The sequence below is a fragment of the Chelonia mydas genome, chromosome 5 (genome assembly GCF_015237465.2).
Source record: "Chelonia mydas isolate rCheMyd1 chromosome 5, rCheMyd1.pri.v2, whole genome shotgun sequence".
In the NCBI taxonomy this organism is placed as follows: Eukaryota; Metazoa; Chordata; order Testudines; family Cheloniidae; genus Chelonia; species Chelonia mydas.
In genome coordinates this window covers 45,816,764-45,839,426 of record NC_051245.2, presented here as the reverse complement: position 1 = coordinate 45,839,426, position 22,663 = coordinate 45,816,764, and the positions used below count along the sequence as shown (strand labels likewise).

General features: G+C 40.1%; 2 protein-coding genes across 4 annotated transcripts in view; one reads left to right on the top strand and one right to left on the bottom strand.

The window, feature by feature from the left end:
* Window positions 1-22,663, top strand: part of IQGAP2 (IQ motif containing GTPase activating protein 2) — a 225,181-nt gene that overhangs the window by 139,815 nt on the left and 62,703 nt on the right. For all 3 annotated transcript variants that reach the window (XM_037902978.2, XM_037902979.2, XM_043546515.1), the window contains 5 exons: window positions 1,614-1,777; window positions 2,554-2,714; window positions 5,967-6,091; window positions 8,622-8,785; window positions 17,902-17,992. In XM_037902978.2, coding sequence (XP_037758906.1) covers window positions 1,614-1,777; window positions 2,554-2,714; window positions 5,967-6,091; window positions 8,622-8,785; window positions 17,902-17,992 — 705 coding nt within the window. The remainder of the gene's footprint in view (window positions 1-1,613; window positions 1,778-2,553; window positions 2,715-5,966; window positions 6,092-8,621; window positions 8,786-17,901; window positions 17,993-22,663) is intronic.
* On the bottom strand, window positions 11,253-14,769 carry F2RL2 (coagulation factor II thrombin receptor like 2). The gene is made up of 2 exons (XM_027826900.3): window positions 14,515-14,769; window positions 11,253-12,433 (listed from the first exon to the last, which is right to left on the bottom strand). Exons 1-2 carry the CDS (start codon window positions 14,576-14,578, stop codon window positions 11,343-11,345), a joined length of 1,155 nt encoding a protein of 384 aa, XP_027682701.1. The 5' UTR covers window positions 14,579-14,769; the 3' UTR covers window positions 11,253-11,342.

The window sequence follows — 22,663 nt, the reverse complement described above, 5'->3', positions numbered from 1 at the left end:
GGAGTGTGTCTGGTTTTTTTTTTTGTTGGTTTTTTCAAGTGGTCTTTTTTGTAAAGAGTTGTAGACTGGGTACTTGAACTCACAAGCCAGACTGAAAGCTGATGGAAGAGCATAGGCAAAGTCTGAATCCTCCTCCTGCTATTCTGGAAGCCACTGTCCAAAAAGCCTAGATAAGCTCTCCTGTATTTGGGGTACATACTCACTCACTTCAAAAGCCATATAATAGAAATTGCCTGTTGCTACCCTATTCTCTGACATCACAGCCTCCCCTGCCAGTTTGTTTTCCAGCCCTCTCACCCAAAGTAAGCAGTGGGTGAGTCAGAAGAGCATGGCTTGGTTGAAGATGGAAGAATGCCTGTGATTTTTCTCTTACCCCCTTCCCTGCCACCAACAGCACATCTCAAGTGCCCTGTCTTGCCTTCCTTGGAATAGGCACCCTATTTTTTAACCAGAGCTGGTTATCCTACTCAAAAGATGACTTTACATGTTTTTTTTCCTCTCTGGGATTTTAGCCTTTTTTTTTTTTTTTTTTTTTTAAATTCAAGACTGAAGTCAATGTGCTTAACTCTTCCATGGAGGATATGTTACGTTTCCTTCAGGTTAGCCTCAACCAGGTTTGTGACCATCAGCTCCTTCAAAGTTGTGACTGGTGCAGTTAGGAGGACTGTAAGTTACAGTAATTGCAATTTCTTTGGCCTACAAGATGATCTCTTGGGCATCGGTTGTGTGGCTCTAGGTGTGTGTTTTAACCCACAGGTTTTGTTGTTGTTGTTTTAGAGGCCAGTTCTGAGCTCACTCAGGGATATACTTCACGTGTATTGGAGGAGCAGGAATACATTAAATGTTACTAACAGTTTTCCTTATTTAACAATCTTTTAGATTGGCTTTCCCCAAAGTAATTTAATACCATTTTAGTTACAGTGCTTGCGGTGGCTATTGAAATTCAGTCATGTTTCCTTATGAAAAAAATTAGACAAGTGCACATAAAAAGGGGAGAGAATAGCAAAAGATAAGATGAAGCTTCTGTTTCTGTTTTACTCACAGTTTAGCTGATGGAGAACTCCAGTCACAAGAAGTGAGCCACTATGGAACTTAGCCTGGTAAAAAGTTTGCCATTAAGGCATTGCTTTTAGCTTGTCTTGTTGGTCACATTGGTGCTGCAAGTGTAGACTTGTCCTTCCTAGCTGTGTTGGACTCTTACTAGAAGGGGAAAAATGGGAAGACAATGGAGGTAGAAATGAAACAGAAAAGGGAAGTAACATAGGTTGACGTTCCAGGGTCACTTTGGATATTGTCAAACTCAATAGAGAGGACATGGCAATTCTTGGATTAGTCAAGTCATCTTTCAGGATAAGGTGGTCTAATGCGTTGATCACTAACTTATGTTAAGCTGTTGACTTCCACATGCTTTTTTTAACAGAGATCATTTTTGCAACAATGTTAAGTGCGGTAGTTTCAGTGTGTTTAAAAGTGCATCTCTTGCAGGTATACAGCTATAGCTTTCTTGAGCAATGACAGCATAGGATGTAATGTTGGGATACTGTTTGCATACACATTTTTTAAAAAAACAGATGACAAAAAAATTGATAGGATTTTTTTCCTACTTCCCCCAGAACTTGTAGCAGTTGACCATATCAATACTGCAATTCGTAACTGTGATGCTAATAAAACACTTGTTGCACTGATGAAACCAGAGGCCCAGTTGCCTGTCATTCACCCATTTGCTGCTGCTGTCTATCAGACTGAACTGTTCAACCTTCAGCAACAGAATGCTGTGGTAAGAGTGAAAAACTTATGAATTGCTGTTTAATAGTGAAAACAAAAGGAGGATTAGTGGCATCTTAGAGACTAACAAAATAAATTTGTTAGTCTCTAAGGTGCCACAAGTCCTCCTTTTTCTTTTTGTGGATACAGACTAACACGGCTGCTACTCTGAAACCTGTTTAATAGTGTGCAGTCAAGTCATAAAGAATCAGGAATACTAATGCATTTTCATTTGATGCAGTTTACTTAGAACGATCAGGCCATTTATCATACCAGATTCTTCTAATTCCTGTCTTGAGGTGTATTGTATGAATATTCCTGGATTTTAATATAAGTGCTTGCCTATTCAGATTATATTTTCTTGACTGATTTAGCCTGTGCTAACTCTTGTGCTGCAACAAGGTGACTGACCTTCACTTCTTTTGTTGTTGCATACACTATCTCTCATTTTAAGGTTGAGTGTGTTGTATGGAAAGTGATCAGCCGAACTGGGGGGGTCCACATTCTGATTAAAGTTAAACTAGGCTTGACTGGAAAGACGGTATTATGTGGGACAAGCGAAGAAAAGGCTGACGAAAGGGAGACTATATAACAAGTGCCTACTGATTTTAGTTCTACTACTCACAGTACAGTAAGCTGACATTTCTATAGCTATGACATTTTCTCCTATTTTTAATATTTTTTTTAAATCAAATCCATGCCTCCCTCCTTTTAGCATTTAGACTTGAATTAAAACTAGTTACCCCTACTTGTTTAGCTTCATGACTGATTTATGCTATGTTCCTATAGAGTTATTTGGCACATGACGAACTGTCTATTGCTGTGGAAATGTTGTCAGCTGTTGTGTTACTAAACGAAGCCTTGGGAAGCAAAGACATCCTGGCAATAAAGAGTCATCTCAGAAATCCATCCGTTGGCTTCAATAATCTGGAAGAAGAAAACTTTCAACGGTAAAAGTTCATTTTGTCTTGTCCAAATGAGCAACGAAGACTTCTGCAAAGGGATGAGTGGGAGTATTATCAGCTATTTTTCTAGTGTTGTGAGATGAAGTTAAAAATATTACAAGCTAAACATTTGCACAATATTAACAGGAGAGAATATTAGGGATGCTCAGCTGTAATGCCCCATCTGCAAAAGCATAGGCCATCAAACATCACTGAACATTTGAGGATACGGCGGTCGGAGGGTGGGATGTTCTTGGAAGCTAAACATCATGAGCTGAGAGGAGTTGCTGTTGTGGCAATGGATATCTGGACTTAGTTGGAAGCCGCTAGTCACTAGTGTCTTACTGAATCTTTGAGAGAGGACCTGAGAGAGAGTGAGTGTGTGTGTGTGTGTAATGTAAAGCTATCCTAACTAACCTGTCTTGCTTAAGAATGGTAGAAGCCTATGTGGTAAAAACCCTATTTGCTAAATAGCTGGGCACAACGTGGTGGTGTAGATACATGTTCCATTCAAGATGTAAATTTAAACTCGAGATTAGTAGCTTTTGTTGTTTCGTGTTTGACTTTTGTCACAGCTGTGTACCACCTTGAGTTCTGATCCTGTCATATCTCACATGCAAAGGACAGTCAAGCTGAATCAGTACTTGTATGGGAGACCTCTAATGAACACAAACAGTGCTACAGTAGGGAGTGTTGGTGAGGCCTTAGAGGATACTTTTTCACCACAGTTGTGCTTGATGGAATTCCCTGGGCACTGTGCAGCTGGACATGCTGCTGCTAGATGAGATGAAAGAGAAATCCTGACCACTGAAGATAGCTCAAACAAGATGTGGGCTTGATATAGAAATTACTGGATGAAATTCTGTGGCCTCTGTTTTGCAGATCAGACTAGAGGATCCTAATGGTCCCTTCTGGCCCTAAAAATCTATAATTTCATGGCATTTTTAATAAGAATGGGGTCTGGTTCTTCCAGGCTACAGAACCTATACTTGCAAGGGGCCCTGAGTTGAAAGAGGTACCTCAGGGTAGCAAAAAAAAGTTTGCATAAATCCTACTAGCAATGAGTAGAGCACTGCTCTCTGCTTCATGGACAGGGCTGCTGCCAGTGATTAGATAAAAATTTTGTCCTGGACTTGGTGTGTTGCAGAGCTGCCTAAGGGGTCTGTCTTATGGTGCATGACACTGCAGGCAGCAATTTTGAAGGGGTCCCTGAATCTCTCAACTACCTCCCCCTTCTTGGTATTGTATTGGCTGTTGGGGAAGACCCAAAGGAGAGAGGTGTGGAGCCTGCGTTGAATGTCCTCCCTGTCAGCCCACCAAACCCCCAGGACCATTTTTGTCCTTGGCACACCTAGGAAAGAATAGGGCTCCCTCTCCCTGTGACCAAAAGCAAGACTTCAATGTTTTGAGGGTGAGGGAGGAGAATTACATAAGTGGATGCTACAGAATGGGGAAGAGAAATTAAGGGCCCCAAATGAGCAGGTTACTGGAGGAGCATTAGATGTGCTCAGAACAGCCTTGGAAAAACTTAATGAGTTATCCCTGGACTCCTTGCCAAACTCCACTTCTGATAATTACACTCTACCTACCTACCTTATATATCCCCTGCAGCCTTAGTTGGATGAGGTGTTCTTCACTTCCAGTTCTAAGATGTGTAACATTGCTATGAGCTGTTAAAACACTCAACAAGTGGAAGAATTTCACTGATGGACTAAGTCAGTGGTGGGCAACCCACGGGCCGCACACGGCCCATCAGGGTAATCCTCTGGCAGGCTGGGAGACCGTTTGTTTACACTGACCATCTGCCGGCCCGGCTGCCCGCAGCTCCCAGTGGCCACGGTTCACCGTTCCCAGCCAATGGGAGCTGTGGGAAGCAGCATGGGCCTCAGGGATGTGCTGGCTGCTGCTTCCCGCAGCTCCCATTGGCTGGGAATGGTGAACTGCAGCCACTGGGAGCTGCGGGCAGCCGGGCCGGCAGATGGTCAGTGTAAACAAACTGTCTCGCAGCCTGCCAGAGGATTACCCTGATGGGCCGTGTGGCCCGCGGGCCTCAGGTTCCCCACCACTGGACTAAGTGCTTTGGGATGAGGAAATATGGAAATGTTAAATATCAGAAATGTACAATTTAACTTTATGATGTGATTTTTTTTTTAAAAAAAAAGACTATACCTCCTTAGTATATTTGACTATAGTGTAGTTAAAAAAAAAAAAACAAGCAAACAAAAGGAATCATGGCTGTTGCCATGAATTAATATAAACTTTACAGAGATGTTCTTTGACATTAATTTCTTGGGTAAGATGTTTCTGTCTTCTATTAAAATCATTATTTACTTGACACACTGCATCTCCTTGGAATGTTTTTATATCTATTAGTAGTGTGGAGCTACTATAAGGAAATGCTTTGGGGTGACATGATATGGAATTATTTCATATCACAATATGAGCTCACAGTACGACGCTTTGGCCAAAAGAGCTAATGCAATCTTCGGCTGTATAAACAAGAGAATGTCAAGTAGGGGTTGAGAGGTTATTTTACCTCTGTATTTGGCACTGATGGAATACTGTGTCTAGTTTTGGTGCCCACAATTCAAGGGTTTGGAGAGGGTTCAGAGGGAGCCTGGAGAGGGGTCAGAGAAGAGACTGGACAATGATTAAAGGATTAGAGAACATACTTCGTAGTGATAAATAGACTGAGCTCTTTAAGTCTAAAGAGAAGGTTATGGGATGACTTGATTAGTCTAGAAGTTTCTACATACAGAACAAATATTTAATAATGGGCTCTTCAATCTAGCAGAAAGAGGTATACCACTGTCCAGTGGTTGGAAGTTGAAGCTAAGCAAATTCAAACTGCAAATAAGGCATAAAATTTTGACAGCGAGGATAGTTAACCATTGGAACAATTTACCAAGGGTTGTGATGGATTTTCCATCACTGACTATTTTTACATCAAGATTGGGTGTTTTTCTAAAAGCTCTGCTCTAGGAATTATTATGAGGAAGTGTTGTGGCCTCTGTTAGAAAGGAGGTCAGACCAATGATCACAGTGGTCCTCTCTGCCCTGGGAATCTGAGTCTGTGACATGCATGTGTAGAGCCACGTAAGGCAGCTTGCATGTTGCCAGTTTACATGGTGCCTGGCTACAAACACTTTCATGTGCACTAGATTTGTCCAATAAAAAAAAAAAATTAAATACATACAGTAAGTGACGGACAATATATTTAATGACTCTTTATGATTTATATTTTATATCTCCCTACAGTTATGCTGACACACTCTTGTCTATTAAGTCAGAGGCTTCATCTCAAGGACAAGATTATTTAAACTGGAATGATATCCAGAATTGTATTGACATGGTTAATATGCAAATTCAAGAAGAAAATGACAGTAAGTAATTCTAACTTTCTGTCGGAGGCAGAGGTTACTGTGGTTCCTGGAGCACTTGCTGGAGGTTTATGGAGTGCTGGCTTGCCACAGAGTGATGCTTTTTTATTTTTAGAGGTAAAATTGCAGGTAGACAGCCAAAAACAAACAACCAATTGCTTTTCTAATAGTTTCAGTACGAAATTGTGGTAGCTGCAATTACGAATGAGAACAGAGGTGTATCAGACACCATAATAAAATGTATGCTATAAAAGTAATTGAGTTTCTATTTTGCAGTAGACGATAGAGATTTGTATTTTGACCTATAACAAAGATTTTTTGCTTTTTTTTGTTTAAGTAAATTTGAAATTAGTAATTCCTGTTCCCCAGCATAGCATCTTGATGATGATTCTAGAGAGGAGGACTAAAACAGTTATCTCATTTTAAACAAAATTGAGCGAAGACTTCTGTGCTGAATACCCCTGCTAGAGTGTTGACTGGAGAGAAGGGAGCATTCAATGCAGTAGTTACTTGCATTATACCTCTTCTGTCTTTAAATCCTTTTTCACCTCTCTGAAATCCTCTTGATGTTTCCTGATTCACTGAAGGGGTTGCTGACTACATCACTTCTCTGACATCACAAATGCCATAGTTCTAGCAAATGGCAATTAGACTTATGTCCATCTGTATTCATATTGGGCCAATAATTCTGGTACTTCATCTCATTTTGAGACTTCACTGACTAAGTTAAGTACAAGAAGATTTTCAGATGGTGCGGGGGGAGGAAGGTGGTAGCGGGTGGCGTTTTACATGCTTTCTGTGTTGAATGTCCCTCACATAATCCTTAGTGGGGGCAGTCAGTACTGTGTCAAAAAGCAATTCTTTTCCTGCTCTCCTTTAAAAAAAAAATAAAATGTTTGTAATATAGAGAGAAGCTCATTGTGCTTATTTTTTCTTATCCTAAATTATTATCTAGCAGTGTATGCCTTAAAATGTTTCCAGGTTGAAAAACAGTGCATGTTTCTTAAGTGAGTTTCAAACATTTGGGCTTTAAAAATGTTAGGGAATTGAGTTTTGGATGGTGTAATGCCTTTGCTGCTAGACAAATGCTTTTCTGTATGGTCTTTTTGACAAAACATCAAGCTGTGATGTGTATATTTCAGCAAAGTAGGGTAGTGTTCAGCAAACAGAGCGGTTGTCAGTAACTAAAATAGTCTGCCTTTTTACATAATCAGATTGGTGGCGGGGGGAGGGGGAAGGCTGTTAAGCACATGCCGTGCTGCTTTAAGTCTATAAAACTTGAGGTGCTCGGTGTCTCAAACTTGGGCCTCATGTTAGCAACTTTAGTCCTAATGAATAGTAGCTGTTTTCAGATTGCATTGCTCTACTACTGCCACCTGACGGGGCAGCTCTGCCTGGAACTGTACATAGTACCAACAGAGCGTTCTGAAACTTGCTGCATCCAAATCAGGCCATGCTTCCCAGTGCGCAGAAATTCCCTTTCCTCACTGGTGGTACACCCATGGTTGTCATAAAAAACCCAGCTTACATCCACCTGAAGAATAGCCAGCCTCCTAAGAGGGTAAGGCCTTGTGAGGTCACATGACTATGACCTCACCAGTTCAGTTTTATATACACACTATGGAAAAACCTCAACAGATCCCAGGCAGCCACCAACTGGAATGCACTCTGTCACAGGTGATGGCAAAGCAATCCGCAAGAATTTATACTCAGTCAGACTTGGTGTAACAGGGTTCTATGAAAAGCCCTCAGAACAGTGTGTTTCAGTGCTTTCTGTTAACTAGGGTCAATTTCTATACTGAGTTAGCTAAAGATAGCTACCTAAATACACTTAAAATTTTTTTTTCTTTTCTCAGAGCTGCTGGGCACCCCATAGGTCAGTTATTCTGTGGGAGCTATGGGTGTGCAGCAGTTTTCAAAACCAAGGTATTTTTCCTTTAGGCAGCCAAGTTTGACTTAGATGCATGTTCCAGATAAACTGTTCCATGATGTTAAAGTGGTGATGTTGATGACTTGAAAAGATAATAATCACCACAAGTTCAGGGGTCAGAATATGTATGTGTATTAGGAAAACTAATATGTTAAATTATTTGGAACAGTCAGACATGAAAATCACTTCAGAATGATTACTTGAGCACTGCAATGTAAACAAGCCCAGACCTTTACACTCAGGTGTTGAGTCTGTTTGTTTGAAGATATGTACATGGATCATCCTACTGTAGAACGAAATGGGGAAATTTTTCCTTTTTAGAAAAGGATATGGGTTTTTTGTTTTTGTTTTTTTGTTTTGTTTTTAAATCAGATTCAGTTAAACAGTTTGGCTGTCAGAGGAGGAAAAATCTGGTCTCACTTGCTGGCTTGGCATGAGCTGCCAATATCTGAGAAGAAAGATTTTAGAATTTGCTGCTGCTTACCATAACTTGATGTTCACACTTATTCATTTATAACACTATCCTTTTTTTAATAAACCTGATATGTGATTGAGCTTTTTCTGTTATTACATCTTTAAACGTTAATTTCCCTTTTTTCTTAGGAATTGTTGCGATTAGCTACATTAATGAAGCTATTGACCAAGGCAATCCTGGGAAAACTCTAGAAACACTGCTGTTGCCTACAGTCAAACTGCAGGATGTGAACCCAACAAATGCAAGGCATTATCAAGATGTTCTGCACTATGCCAAAGTGCAGAAATGCAAGGTAGAACGTCAATTGACTCATTGATACTTGTCAGTTTATTAAATGTATGGGTTTTTTTCCGCACCATATTTGCAGTGTTGTGGTGTCTCTCTCCTATGCCAATTAAAATGTTTTCTGAGCACTAAGTAATTCCACCTCCCACTGAAACTTTTAGTGTGAATGGGAGCTGGGGAGGATAAAATCTATTAGGGCTAGTTTTAAAAAATCCGTTGTGCATGCTTGTCATTGTGCACGTGATGTTTCTTAGTTTATCTCATCCTGTCATGGTCACTTCAAATATTTAAGAATGTGGTGTTTATGCCATAATTGTGCTAAAGCGGTTATCTGAGCTGAGCAGGAGATCTAGCCTCTTGTTTCGGGGACTAGGGATGGATGGGTATTTTACAGCTAGAAGGAAAGCTGGGGCTTTTGTCACTAATGGGAGGGTTGAAGCATTGACAGTTTTCAAAAGAAATTCCTGGAAATTACTTCTTCCTGGACCCTCACATTGCTTAAAAGTAAACTTGGTTTTTTTATGGTCTTTATGATCCCTTTAGCTTTGACACCATTCTTTTTTTTTTTTTTTTTTTTTAGTCATAATATTACAGCTTGCTGATTGTCTTCCTGATATGCTACTTAGGTTAAACCATCTTAGTGGGATACAAATGTGGGCTTCCACATAAAGCTGTGCCTTGGCTAGCATCAATTTTAGGGATTGTAAACAGATGAGCATAACTGCTTTCAGAATGTAATTGAACACAAGATTAACTATAGCTTTTGGCAAAGTGTTTAAAATGTATTCTCAAGTATTGTATGTCAATCATGCTGTACATTCCTAAGCTAAATTATGGGAGCTTTTTCTGCATGGTACTTAGTTTACAGCAGCATATATAAATACTTTATCTGGCCATCTGCAGTAACTACAATGAGGGCAGGTCTTAACGTTTTATGGAAGCTGTATTGGCTTTTGAAGTAAACCTTTCACTTGTCCCAATTCTTATAAATTATGAGGGTATTCTGATTAAAAACAAACTTCATCGTAGTTCAGGACAAGAAATTTTAGAGTATTCAGCTTAAAATTTAGTCATCTGAAAAAGGCACTGAATGTAGTTTTCAAGTACTTACAGCTGCCCTACTGTCCCCCTTCTATGGGCAAGTCTACATTGTGGAGTTAAGTCAACCTAAGTTACACAACTCTAGCTACATGAATAACATAGCTGGAGTTGATGTAGCTTAGTTCGACTTATTGCAGTGTCTACACGAGAAACTCTCCCATCAACTTACCTTATGTTTCTCATTCTGGTGGACTATTGGAGTCGACAGGAGAGTGATCGGCAGTCAATTAAATGGGTCTTCACTAGACCCGCTAAATCGACACCCTGGTGGATCGATTGCCACAGCATCGATCCACAGTAAGTGTAGACAAGCCCTATCTTCTTTTCTTGCTTTTTGAAGTCCTTTCTCTGCTACTTTAAATGTGCTTTTTCTCTCCTTTTGCTCTGTGGAAAAACTCTCAAAAAAGCAACCCAAATCACTAATTACTGCAAAGGAAAGAGTGAAACCTTTTTTTAAAAAGGTGCGTATTTGAGAACACAATATACTCAGTCTCATAAATTACAGTAATTTTAGGTGTTGCTTGTAACAGTGGCAGGTAAACATTTTTAGACAGATGTGATTTTAAGTTGTCTCCTTTTTAAACAGAGAAGACTATATTCAGTTTCTTCAGCCATTTTTTTATTTTATTTGGCCCTTTATTGGCAAAACCAAAGTTCAATAAAATGCAGCGTACTCACTGCCCCTGCCCCTCCCCCCACCCAGAAGAGTTCCTGTTCATATAAGCAGATGTTACCTACAATTTAATTGTCATCCTTTTAAGTATGAGATGTGGAGGTTAAAAGCAAGTGTCTGATTTGCAAGTATTAGGTTGGACTGTACCTGATTTTCATTACTCCAGTACAGTGGTCCTCAACCTGTGGGCCACCTGTGGCCCAATTCGCACACAGTTGCAGCCTATATGTCGCTTTTCTTCTTACTGCACTTCAAAAGTGAAAATGTTTCTATAGAGGGCAAGATAGAAATCCACATTGCTACACATTGATCATAAGTTAGTGGTATTAGGTATTTTCAGGGTAGCCAACCCAAAGTTTTCAAAAATAGTAATACTGGGTTAAAAATACCATTTGAGTCTTATTTGCCTTCTGCTGTTGGAGCTTTTAGGGTTCACCTATTTGGGCTTTTCTCCATAGCAGTGAGGGCTAGAAACTTAATATTTTTTTAAAAATTAAAACAGGTTCTCACCTGAATCAGGAGCGGTGGCTTCAAGAACAGCACCAAGACTTGTGGTAAAATTGCAAGAGTTGGCAAAGCTGTATTTTTAGAAGTCTTTTTAACATAAAATTTGGAAGCATGTAAATCTTAAGAAGATGCTTTTGAACGGCTTCTTTCTTTTTTCATTAAAAAAGACCAATTAGAATTTATAAAACAATAGTTAATTGAGGAGTGTGTTTTTTATTTTGATGAATTATCAGACATGTATATATCTGTCACAAAATAATAAATGTTGGACATTTAATTTAGCTCATTCTTCTCTGGATATTTTAACCATTGTGAGATAAACATTGGATTGCTCTCTGATTTTGGATGTCAGATAGTAAAGGAATGGATCAAGGCAACTGTTTAAACTGCTTAGAGACAAAGCAATAAGATAGAAAAAATACAAGCCATCTGTTTTGTTGTAGTAGTAATTAACATGATGGACAATAAGTATGATGTTACTTGGTGTGAAGCAAATGGCAAAAATCATAAGGATCAAGAGACTTATTTTAACATACCAAAACCACTTCTGGTCATAAGTATTGAGTGTTTGAATAATTGAGATGTAACAAAAAATAATAATGGTCAGTGGTATTACAAATCCAAAGATTGCTAAAGAGATGAAGTAGTAGAATTGGAATGGTGATAAAGTTTCACAGGCATTATGTACATCGTGGCAGGTAAAGATATTTAATTGTTCCAAGTAGTAGCTTTGCTTCATTATGCAGAATGGCAGCATGTACAGGAAAACAATTGTCCACACAATGCCACATACTAGTGTTGCATAGGTACGCTTTGGTAGACTTTTGTAGGTGAATGGATGAACAATAGCCACATAACGACTGATGCTGATGCACATGAGGAGTAGAATGGAGCAATACATATTGCCATAGAAAATGGCAGTTGTAGTTCGGCACATTATTTCTCCAAATATCCAGTTGTTTCCATTGAGATGGTATGCTATCTTGAATGGCAGTATGATACAGAATAGAAAATCTGATATGGCTAAATTTGTATAGAAGATGGCAGTACAAACAGATCTGATTCTGAAAAACAGCATCCACAGAGTGATGGCATTTGATGGCACACCTAATAAAACTACAAGAATATATGTTGCAGGTACTAGTTTGGTGCTCAAAGAACTACTAAGGTACTCCATTGTGGTATTGTTAACTTTCAGAATTGAGCCATTTGACTTCCCTGAAGAGCATTTGCATTCTTTGTTATGAACAGTCTTTGTCCAGCCTTCTATGTCAGAAGGGGGAATATAATCATAAGTCCCTTGTGGCATTCCATGAAAGGTCTTAATATCAGGCACATCTTGACTTGTGGAGCTGTTCTCACCATGTTTAGAATCTAAGATTTAAAAAAAGAAAACAACTAAAACATAAGATAAAACATAAAACTCTGGACAGAGTCATGATGTATACCTTTTTTCTGAGTGAAATTAGTGCAGCTCTAATCTGAAGAACGATTCTATAAAAATGGCATTGTGGGGTACTGTGTTGTCTCCAATTTCTGTATCGTGTGGTATGGCAAACCCCTCATAATTTTATTTATAAATGGACTCTCAGCCCTGAATACTCAGCTGGACTTGATCAAGCTGCATTCTTTCTGTTTTAAGAATAATCATCATTTTTTGATGACAGAATTATGCTTATGACATCTGTGCAACCTCATGTCGCTAGTGGATTTTCACAGGTGTAACTTCTTGAAATTGATTAACCATGCTGATGTACAAAGAGAGAATATAATTGTTGATTCGCATGCCCTGAACTGTTGGCTCAGCAGTGCAAACAGGAATAATAAACAGAAACTTTTGTCACTTAAGCAAGCACATATGACTATGTAAAAGGCAAATATGTTGAATAAGATGGTGCCATTTTTACATACCCATTTTTCAAATTAGAACTACACGTAGAAATGTTTGCCCTTTATCTTTACATACAAAATCTTCCTTATATGGTATTCAAACACCTAAGAGGCTTGTCCCCACCCTTTCTTTAAAACAAACAAAAAAAAAAAAAAAACTTACTACTCTGGCTCTTTACCTGTTGGCTCAGAAGGCAAACCAGATTCCCTTCTGTTAGCATGAAGAAGCAATGCTACTCTGAAACGAATGATATAGCTATTACTCTCCATTGTTATGAGGCAGGGTAGCTATAGTCTTAAGTACTGAAAATGGAGCTGATCATCTGTTTTTTATTTCTGATTCTACAGCTGGCAAATCTGTCTGCTTCAGTTCCATCATGTGGTTATCCTTACTGTGCAAAGTGCTTTGAAAAAAAAAATATGTATGTGAAAGGTGCTATGATGGTAGCTATTGATTTACTTGCTTGCAATTCATTACACTTTTGCAGATAACTCTGAAAATGTCACTAAAGTAAATATTCTCTTACTATTTAGACAAAGATTAATGGGCATATTTAGCCTCTTCTCCTAATGTCAGCAATCCTGATAAGGCTTAGCGTAGAATTTTGTAAAGAAGTGCTAGTACCAAAAGTGTGCAAAACAATAATAATCCTACTTTGCACCTATATAACATCTTTCACTTGAATCATGTAGCCATAATAAAGTTTTTGCTATTGGTATAATTAGAATCCTAGCTCCAGAATTCTGAACAAACTGTAAGACGTAGAGCAGTCCTGTCTGAATCTTTGAATCCTAGTCTTTGTCCTAACGTGACATAACTAATTTCTTCTGGATAAAAAAAATATACAGGCAATATCACGTAGGTCGAGGCATTGCAGACGGTTAGAATGGGCAGCCATGATAGAGTATGCATAGGTAGCAGATTTGAGTAAGACTGTGCTATTTTTAGTCACGTCTCTGGGCATAGCTGCCCTTTAAAGAGACTGGTGTCAGCATTTTTTAAATAAATAAATACAAAAACAATTAATCTTCATAGAAAATGCCTAGTTCTGCTCCCACTGAAATCATTGTGTTTTTCCCATAGTCTCCAGTGAGACTCTGATTAGGCCCAATGTTTTGGAATGGTGACTTTCCCTAGGTATTTAGGATACAAATTTACCCCCCCCCCCCCCATCAACTGAGTTTTTTTTCCTTCTAGTGGTACCTTCTTGGAAGTGTTAATCCTGTATTTATGATGCCCTCTTTCTATGCAGAGGATGTGATCCCACAAATTCAGTACTGTCACATCACTGTAGGAACAAGTACTGTAGAGGAAGTGCGTTATGTAGGAGATCACATTTCAGTAAACACAAAAACAATTGCCTTTTGTTTGTCAATTAGCAAAACTATCAAAGGCCACTGTGGGGAGAAATAGAGCAATCAAAATCTGCCTCAGCTGATGTGGTGCATCAGCCTGCTGAGGGTACTTGTAGCTGACAAAAGCATCTAAAAGATAAGCACAATGCTCATGGTACCAGCTGAAATATACAGATAATATAAAATACAACTAGAACCAGAGGGCTTACCTCTTTGCCGTAGACTTGAGGACAGAGACAGTAATCCAGTTATAATTAAGACCAGTGTTTTCATTGTTGCAAGTTAAATCCAGTTGGAAAAATAATGCCTCTTTAATTCAGTTGAAAAGGTTTTTAAATCCACATTTTTGCGTAAAAGACCTTGGAGTTTTACGTCTGCCATCCAGAAGCATTCTGTGTGTACAGGATTTATAGTAACTAACTAGTTTGTTCTTTCTCTAGTACAGCAATAGGGTGTGACATCTGAATGTGTAAATACACATGACTCAGTTTCAACCTCTGGCTGATACGGAAGAGATTAAATTACTTTAACTTCTGTAATTTAACTCCTAATTTACCATGAACATGAAGAGGGGTGGTTGGTTTTTTTTGTTTTTTTTAAGGTCTTTCTGTACTTTGTTGGAATTTGTACATAAAAATATTCAGAAGAAAATATTTCTGCTTAGAATATTCACAAAGTGTTTGACACCTGGAGTCCCCAGTCAAAGATCAGACCCCTGTTGTGCTAATATGTACAGAGATGTAGTAAAAAGAAAGTCCATCTCCTAAAGGCTTACAAACTTGGTTAATTACAAGAGGAAACAAATGCATGGTGTTGGCAGGGATGGGGAAGGGAGGATGAGGTAACAATGATACAACCATGTTTCACACAGACTAGCTGGGTTCTGCTCTATCTTGTTGTCCGCCTATCAGTTACCAATTGACAGTGGTCTGTAGGCTGTCTGTCCTGTCCCGTCTGCTTTGTTTAAACAGTTCCTATCCCTGACCAGTCTACATCTTTAGGAAACTTTACACAAATTATTTTTTAAAGTTTCCTATGTGTCACATGATGAGTGACTAGCTTCCAGCAGACAACTTCAAAATGTCTTAGCAACATTGGCTGGCTTCTAACTTACTGGTAAGATTAGAATAACAAATTATTACCTGGCCCAGGAGCCGTATGCTTACCAGCATTATAATAATTCTGAAAAAATCTGAGATCCTGGGGAGTTAAAATATTCCATGCCTCACTCCCCAATCCCAAGGTTCCAGCTGAAGTTTAGTGACTCTTAGTACTGACTCACCCTTTAATAATACTCTGAACAAAGTAATTTTGATTTGTAATAGCTGCAACATACACCTCACAATGAGTGTGAGGTATAGTTGATTCCGATCATATTTGTAAGGCATTTCTGTTCTGAAATTTTTGTCCTCCTGCATAGCTTGTTCCTAACTTGACAGTTTGGTGGGAAGTGAAGTGTATTTTGAGTTTAATTAAAGTTTGTTTGGATGGAAGATCTTTGAACCTGATGCCAGAATTAAAATATTGTGAGACTAATGTGAGACTGTTGTATTGTAGTTTTTTTATAAGAAAATAAGCAAACAGTAATGCGTTCTGCAATCTTACAGGTGTTTCCTCTGTAAATCCTCATAGCAAACTTGGGGAGGAGAAGGAGAGAGAAAAATTACACTAACTTAAGAAAAGGAGTTGACTTTTTGTTCCTGCTGTTTAAGGCTCAAAAGTGGTGGGAAAAGTGAACTGAAATGCAAATTGTGTTCACAAATGCTTTTCCTGCATCAGTTTGTACTCTTCCCCACTATTATAATTGGGATCAAATGCAGTTTACTATAAGAAAATTCATGTGTAAATGCCAATGCAAAAACATTCATGTGTTGTTCATGGATAGATACATTCTTGTCACACTTACCACACAAATATCTGTTCCACTTTTCTAATGAAAGAGCTTTTACACATCGTCTCTCCTCTCATTACCATTACATTCGCAACGTACAGATTCATTTGGGTTTTGGCTTGAAATAAAATAAATTAAAACACTGAGATCCACCGTCAAACTGGTTCGCCACACGATAGGCTATCTTAGCATTCCATCCCTATGTGACATCTTCCTCACTTTCATTTTTTATAGGCATGTATTTGTACAATTTTATATCTTTGCTAAAGTGACATTTATGGGTTTCATAATCTAATGTAACTCGTGCTTTTGTGTTTCTCTATGGAAAGTCTCCCTGTGTTACATGAAAATTTTCAATTTTTTTATTAGCAGTTACCATTTATATCTTCATTAAGCAACGGAAGCAATTTACTTCTGCAGTGAGAGGTTGACTGTCCTCCAAACCAACTGCTGACACTGTAACATTGCTTTCCAGCTAGTTGTTAATGGGTGTGGACTCTGATTCCTGAACACTGAATAAGACCATTTAAGTACCTCCTAAATCAGTCTTCCCTGCGATAGCATCTAGCATTTTTAAATTGGTTTTGGTAGTAGTGTCCTCTAGCTTTACTACTTCTCTGATATCCCAGGCATTAATTTAAGACTTGCATGCTAGAAATTGTGCCATTCTTTGAGATTGCGGGGGGAAAAACAAAATCCCAGATTTCTGGTGTACAGTTACTTAAGTGATGAATGCACTAGAAACACCTTAACTGAGCTTAATTTCAGTCTGACCTTGCCAGGGTCTCTTCTTTTGTGCTCACAGTTCTGCATGTTAAATCATGACTGCAGTTATTTACTTCAGTTTGTCTGTATATTTAGGCACTTAAACCTCCAAATGCCTAAGTTTGGACTGCAAATTTGGGGCACACAAAATAAGCTGTTTTTGAAAATTTGGCTTGTCTTGCGTATGAGGTAAAATTAGATAGTCTGTAGTTATAAAAATAATGCCTGCCCTGGTATATACTTCATGTTTCAGAAAATTCAGAATTAAAGCAATCTTCGCATTAGTAAATCTGAGCTCTTTCTGTGTGAAAGTTCATACTGATATTTTTGTCTTTTTACTTGTCTGTATATATGCATGATTTCCAATGAAGAGCTTTGAAAGAAAAGTTAACTATTTGTAACCTTCTATTGGATTGATGCCATGTCCTTGAGGAATCCTATTGCTGTCTGATGGTCTTACTGAATGCGCCTGTTACTCTGTTTACTGGTGAATTATGGAAATTGAATTGTCACTCAATTAACTCTGTTCAGAAATCTAGGTCTGTCTTCAGTAGAATAAAACTACTATCCAAACTTTCACATGTTAAATGGAATTTTGCATTTTGGTGAACATATACTTACTGTGCTGAAGAAAAGTATGTTATCTAAACTTTAGTTTTTTTCTGTAAAAAGAAAAGGAGTACTTGTGGTACCTTAGCGACTAACCAGTTTATTTGAGCATAAGCTTCCGTGAGCTACAGCTCACTTCATCAGATGCATCTTTTTTTCTGTGATTTTTTTTAATTTGTTCATTGCTAGGTTCAATACAGTCAAATTAGGTTTAGTGTCCTCAGACTTTCAGAGGGGCTTTCTATCTAATGAAGCTTTAATGTGTGTTTTCAGACTGAGTTTGACTAATTGTATTTTATGTATAAATAGTTACTCTATTCCTCTCTCCCAGGAATCTCATGATGAGTCAGCAGTTCTCTGGCTAGATGAGATACAAAAAGGAATCAATGATGCTAATAGGAATATAGAAAAAGCAGCAAATTGTAAGTATCAACCTGAATCTACACTGAAATACCATTTTTTTTCAGGATAAAGAGACCAGATTTTTAACTCTTTTTATTCATGTACACTTCAATATGTTGGCTAAGTTAAGTTACAGTTAATTTATTTTTAGGAAAACAAAATATACTTTTTTCATTACAGTAAGATTGAGGATGTTTAAAAATAAGAATTAAATGTAAAATAATGTAATTAGATCTATCCAAAACAGTTGTCCTTTTGTCTTATTTAGTAATTTTGGAAATTAGTATTACCCAAAGTAATAAAAGAGCAAAGATTTCAAATGCTAATAATACATTTTCACAGAGCTGATGAAATACAGTATATTAATCTCCCTGGCATAGATATGAAAATAGATTCAAGGAGGGAATGAGACAAGTGAAGCATTTCATATGAGAGATTTTACTTGTTTGACAAGTTTCTATGTGGTGGTAGAAAACATTTGAAAGGAGCCCTGTGTATAAGTCTAAGTCCTGACCTATGTTGCAAGACTGAATTCCTACATGGTTACAGCCTTGGTTAGTCAGATTTCTTATTTCATAACAATGCCTCTTAACAAATGCCAGTAAATTCTCCAGCTTCGTCACATGCTTTAATTTTTCAAAGTATTTAAAAAAAAAAAGAAGCTTTTTTGGTGGCTAAATGACTATTATTTCAATTCATAGTGCAACAGTTTTCTTTAAATCTGTAAGAAGATGGTAGCATGAGAAAAGTTGGTTATGCTATTGAACCCAGGGTATGCATAATGTCAAAACTTTTTAGAAGATAGAGTACAAACAAATCTGAAGGATTTATAAATACATGTGTAAACTGTACTGGAATTCCAAATCGAGAATGCTGCACAGTAGTGAAAGACTCAACTGGAAACAAGAACATCAGTTTTTTGACAAACATATGGAAATGCTGTGTGAGAAATGTCTTGAAGGGACTCTTTCTTTACAGTTATATTCCTGAACATACAGAATGTGCTGAAAAAGGCTTTTTTTAAATTAAATCTCGAATCTCTTGGTAATGTGAAATGCACTTTGGTCACTCTTTGGCACAGTAAATCCCTTACAGTCAAACTTCCCCCAGCCAAAGAGACTTAAATGGCATTTTAGGGTGAAGCTTCCATATTTTAAGATAGTTTTAGTCAATATTTTTACCTAATTCTTGCAGTATTTTGACTGACTTGATAGGCTTTATTTATTCTGATTTGTCCTGTACTTTTGTGGTTGATAGAAGTACTGTATTTAAAGCTTTCATATAATAGCTCAGTTTAGCCCATTATTATAATTTTAATACTGAGGGCATGTCTGCACTTACCTCTGGAGCGATCCATCTACCGGGGGTAGATTTATCACCTCTAGTGAAGACGCGATAAATCGAGCAATCTCCCGTTGACTCTGGTACTCCACCGGAGCGAGAAGCAGAGGTGGAGTTGACGGGGGAGCAGCAGCAGTTGACCTACCACAGTGAAGAAACCACGGTAAGTAGCTCTAAATATGTTGACTTCAGCTATGCTATTTTTGTAGGTTAAGTTGTGTAACTTAGACCGACTTAACTCGCGCACCACCCCCAGTGTAGACCAGGCCTTAGTGTATCAAAAGAATAACTTCTAAATATTTTGATAGACTTCCTCCTGCTTTTTCTTAAGTTTTCTCCACAAAGACCACTTTCAAGTACTATGGAAAGCTTAAGTGTCATTTGCCTTATGAAAAATTATTTTCAGTCGCATTTCAGGTTATTTCTAATCTCTGTCAACTGGCCACATAGTGCAATTTGTGGAGCATTCTTTCATCTGTATAACTAGGATTTTGCTGCTATTAACACTTATTTATTTTTAACTATACTATGTTCATGTCTCAATCAGTTTAGAATAGAGTAACTTGCTTTGAAATAATTTGTGTTACTCTGTTCTTCGAGTGATTGCTCATATTGATTCCATTTTAGTGTGCGCGCGCCCACTTGCACAATTGTTGGATACCGCTGAGGCAAAAATTTCCAAAGGACCAGCTGTGGCGCCCTCTGGAGTGCCACGCTCATGCATTGGTATGAGGCGCCGCTAGCCCTACACCCTCTCAGTTCCTTCTTATCACCCCTGATGGTTGGCTGAAGCACCTTCCTCTTGCCTTGCAAGAGGATAGCGGTTTCTAACAGCCCATTGACTGTCTCTTTGTATATAGTTGTTAGTACTTCAGTGATTTAGAGTTAAGTGTTCATAAGTTAGTCTCAGCAGGAACTTTGCCCCAGGATGGAGCATGCCCCGTTTCCCCGGGCTTCAAATCTTAATCATCCTGCAACAGGCCTATGCCTGTCAGTGACCCCCATAGCAGCTTCTTGAAGTGCTTGGGAGAGTCGCACATAAAGGAGAAGTGCAGAATCTGTGTAAACCATCAACCCAAGACTCAGAAAGAGCAGGACATCCATCTAAAGGCCCCCCTCAGGAGGCTGCACTTCACCCGACGTCGGTGCAGAGCACCCCACCGGCACCGGGTTCCTCTTGGCACAGTTCCCCATCGCTGCTGCCCAAGAAACGACAGAAGAAGCAACATGGCTCCCCAGCACAGACCAAGGAGGAGAAGGGGGCAGGGTGTTGGCTAAAGAAGCCAGTTCAGGCCATACACCTGCCCTGGAGCTACAAGGGGGTACCGCTCTGGCCGGACCCCCTAGCCCACCCAGGATCTGCCTCCAACTCCTGGGAGCGGTAGGGGACCCCCTGCACCTACTAGTGCATTCGATGCCCAAGGCCTTCCAGGCAGCTAGGGCCTTCCGGTGGGCCTATGCCACGCCCGGCAGCAGGTGTGGCTAAGGTCCCTCAACTCAAGACCAAGCTAGTCATGGGGCCACCTCAAAGGACAGTGGAGCACTACAGGTCCCCAGAGCAGAGGCATAGTTCCCTGGCTATGCAGCCATGAATCCTGACTCTGCAGCCTTGATCACCAGCCAGACAGCACAGATCCCTGGCACCTTGTTCATGTGGATCGCCTGTTTCAAGGCACCAGTCTCCGTATTCCTGGTACTGGCCTGCCTCCCACCTGAAAATGCCTCAGCACAGATCCTCATCCCTTAGATGGCCCTCAACGCATCGATCTCCACTGGTGCAAGACCATTCACTGCCACGGCACCAGTCCCCATCATCCCGGCACTGTTCCTTGGAAAGGCGTTGGTTGCTGCCTTCCAGGCACTGGTCCCCCGCCAGACTCAAGCCTCCCCTGCCCCACCACGGTCTCCACAAGGTGACTGGTCTGAGTCGGAGCAGGAGTTTAACCCCTCGCCAAAGAAACACTGATCATCTTCGGCTCTGGAGATCAGCATGGCACCTACGGGGGCCGCATGGCAGCTGGGCCACTGGCCAGCCCAATGACCTTATTGGAACCCTTGGGCCGTGTACCACTGGCACCGGGCTTGGAACACTGTGCAGACTCTGACATGGGGTTAGAAGAGCAAGTGCAAATGCCAAGGGAGCCGTCCCCAGAGTGGGAAGGTGCCCCAGCCCCTCTCCCGTGGTGTCTTCAGCGCCAAACGAGGCGGTGGTGGGCACCTCCCATACCAGCCCTCCCAATGACTTTAAGGAGCACCAGGCCCTACTCAAAAGGGTGGCTTCCAACATGAGACTGGAGGCCGAGGAGCTGGCAAAGCAGTCGGACACCCTCTTTGACATGCCATTGGCTGCAGTCGCAGCCCGGGTCTTGCTACCAGCCCATGAAGGGGTTCTCAGGATTGAATCATAGAATCATAGAATATCAGGGTTGGAAGGGACCTCAGGAGGTCATCTAGTCCAACCCCCTGCTCAAAGCAGGACCAATCCCCAATTAAATCATCCCAGCCAGGGCTTTGTCAAGCCTGACCTTAAAAACTTCTAAGGAAGGAGATTCTACCATGCTAAGATGCTAAGGTGCTGTGGCAAACCCTCTCATCTATTCTGCCCACTTCCAAATGGGCAGAAAAGAAACATTGTCTCCACTAAGGGGTTTGAATATGTTTATACGCACCCGTCCCCTAGGTCACTGGTTGTATTGGCAGCCAACAAAAGGGACAGGCAGGGTCAGATGAGTGTCACCCCTAAGAGTAAGGATGCCCAGAGACTGGACTTTTTTGGAAGGAAAATGTATTCAATGCCTAGTTTCAGGTGTTCAACCACGAAGCCTTGTTGGGGAGGTATAACTTTAATCTGCGGGACTCCTTCAACCACAGGACCTTGGCCAAGAGTTTGCCACAATCCCGGAAGGCAAGGCAGTGGTAAGGGGCTCCCTCCAGATGGCCTGGGATGCTGCCAATTTGTCCATCAGAGTCATTGCCTCAGTGGTGGTAATGAGGCACAGCTCCTGGCTACAGTCCTCAGGTCTGTCCCAGGAGATGCAGTCCTCCGTCCAGGACCTTCCATTGGAGGGCACTGGGCTTTTCTCAGAACTGACTGATGCGAGGCTGCATGGCTTTAAAGAGCCCTGCCATTCTGCACTTGCTGGGCCTCCACATGCCACGGACAGTGAGGAAGCAGTTCTGCCACCTAGGTCCTGGGGTCCTCCTCGGCAAAGTGTCTACAAAAGAAAAGAAAGAGACCAGGGGAAAGGGTAAATGCTGTCTCCCCTCTTTCTCTAGTTTGCTGACACAACTTGGCTGTGCGAGACACCAATGGGGCCACAGGCTGGCGCTTTGATGGTGCACTCAAGGAC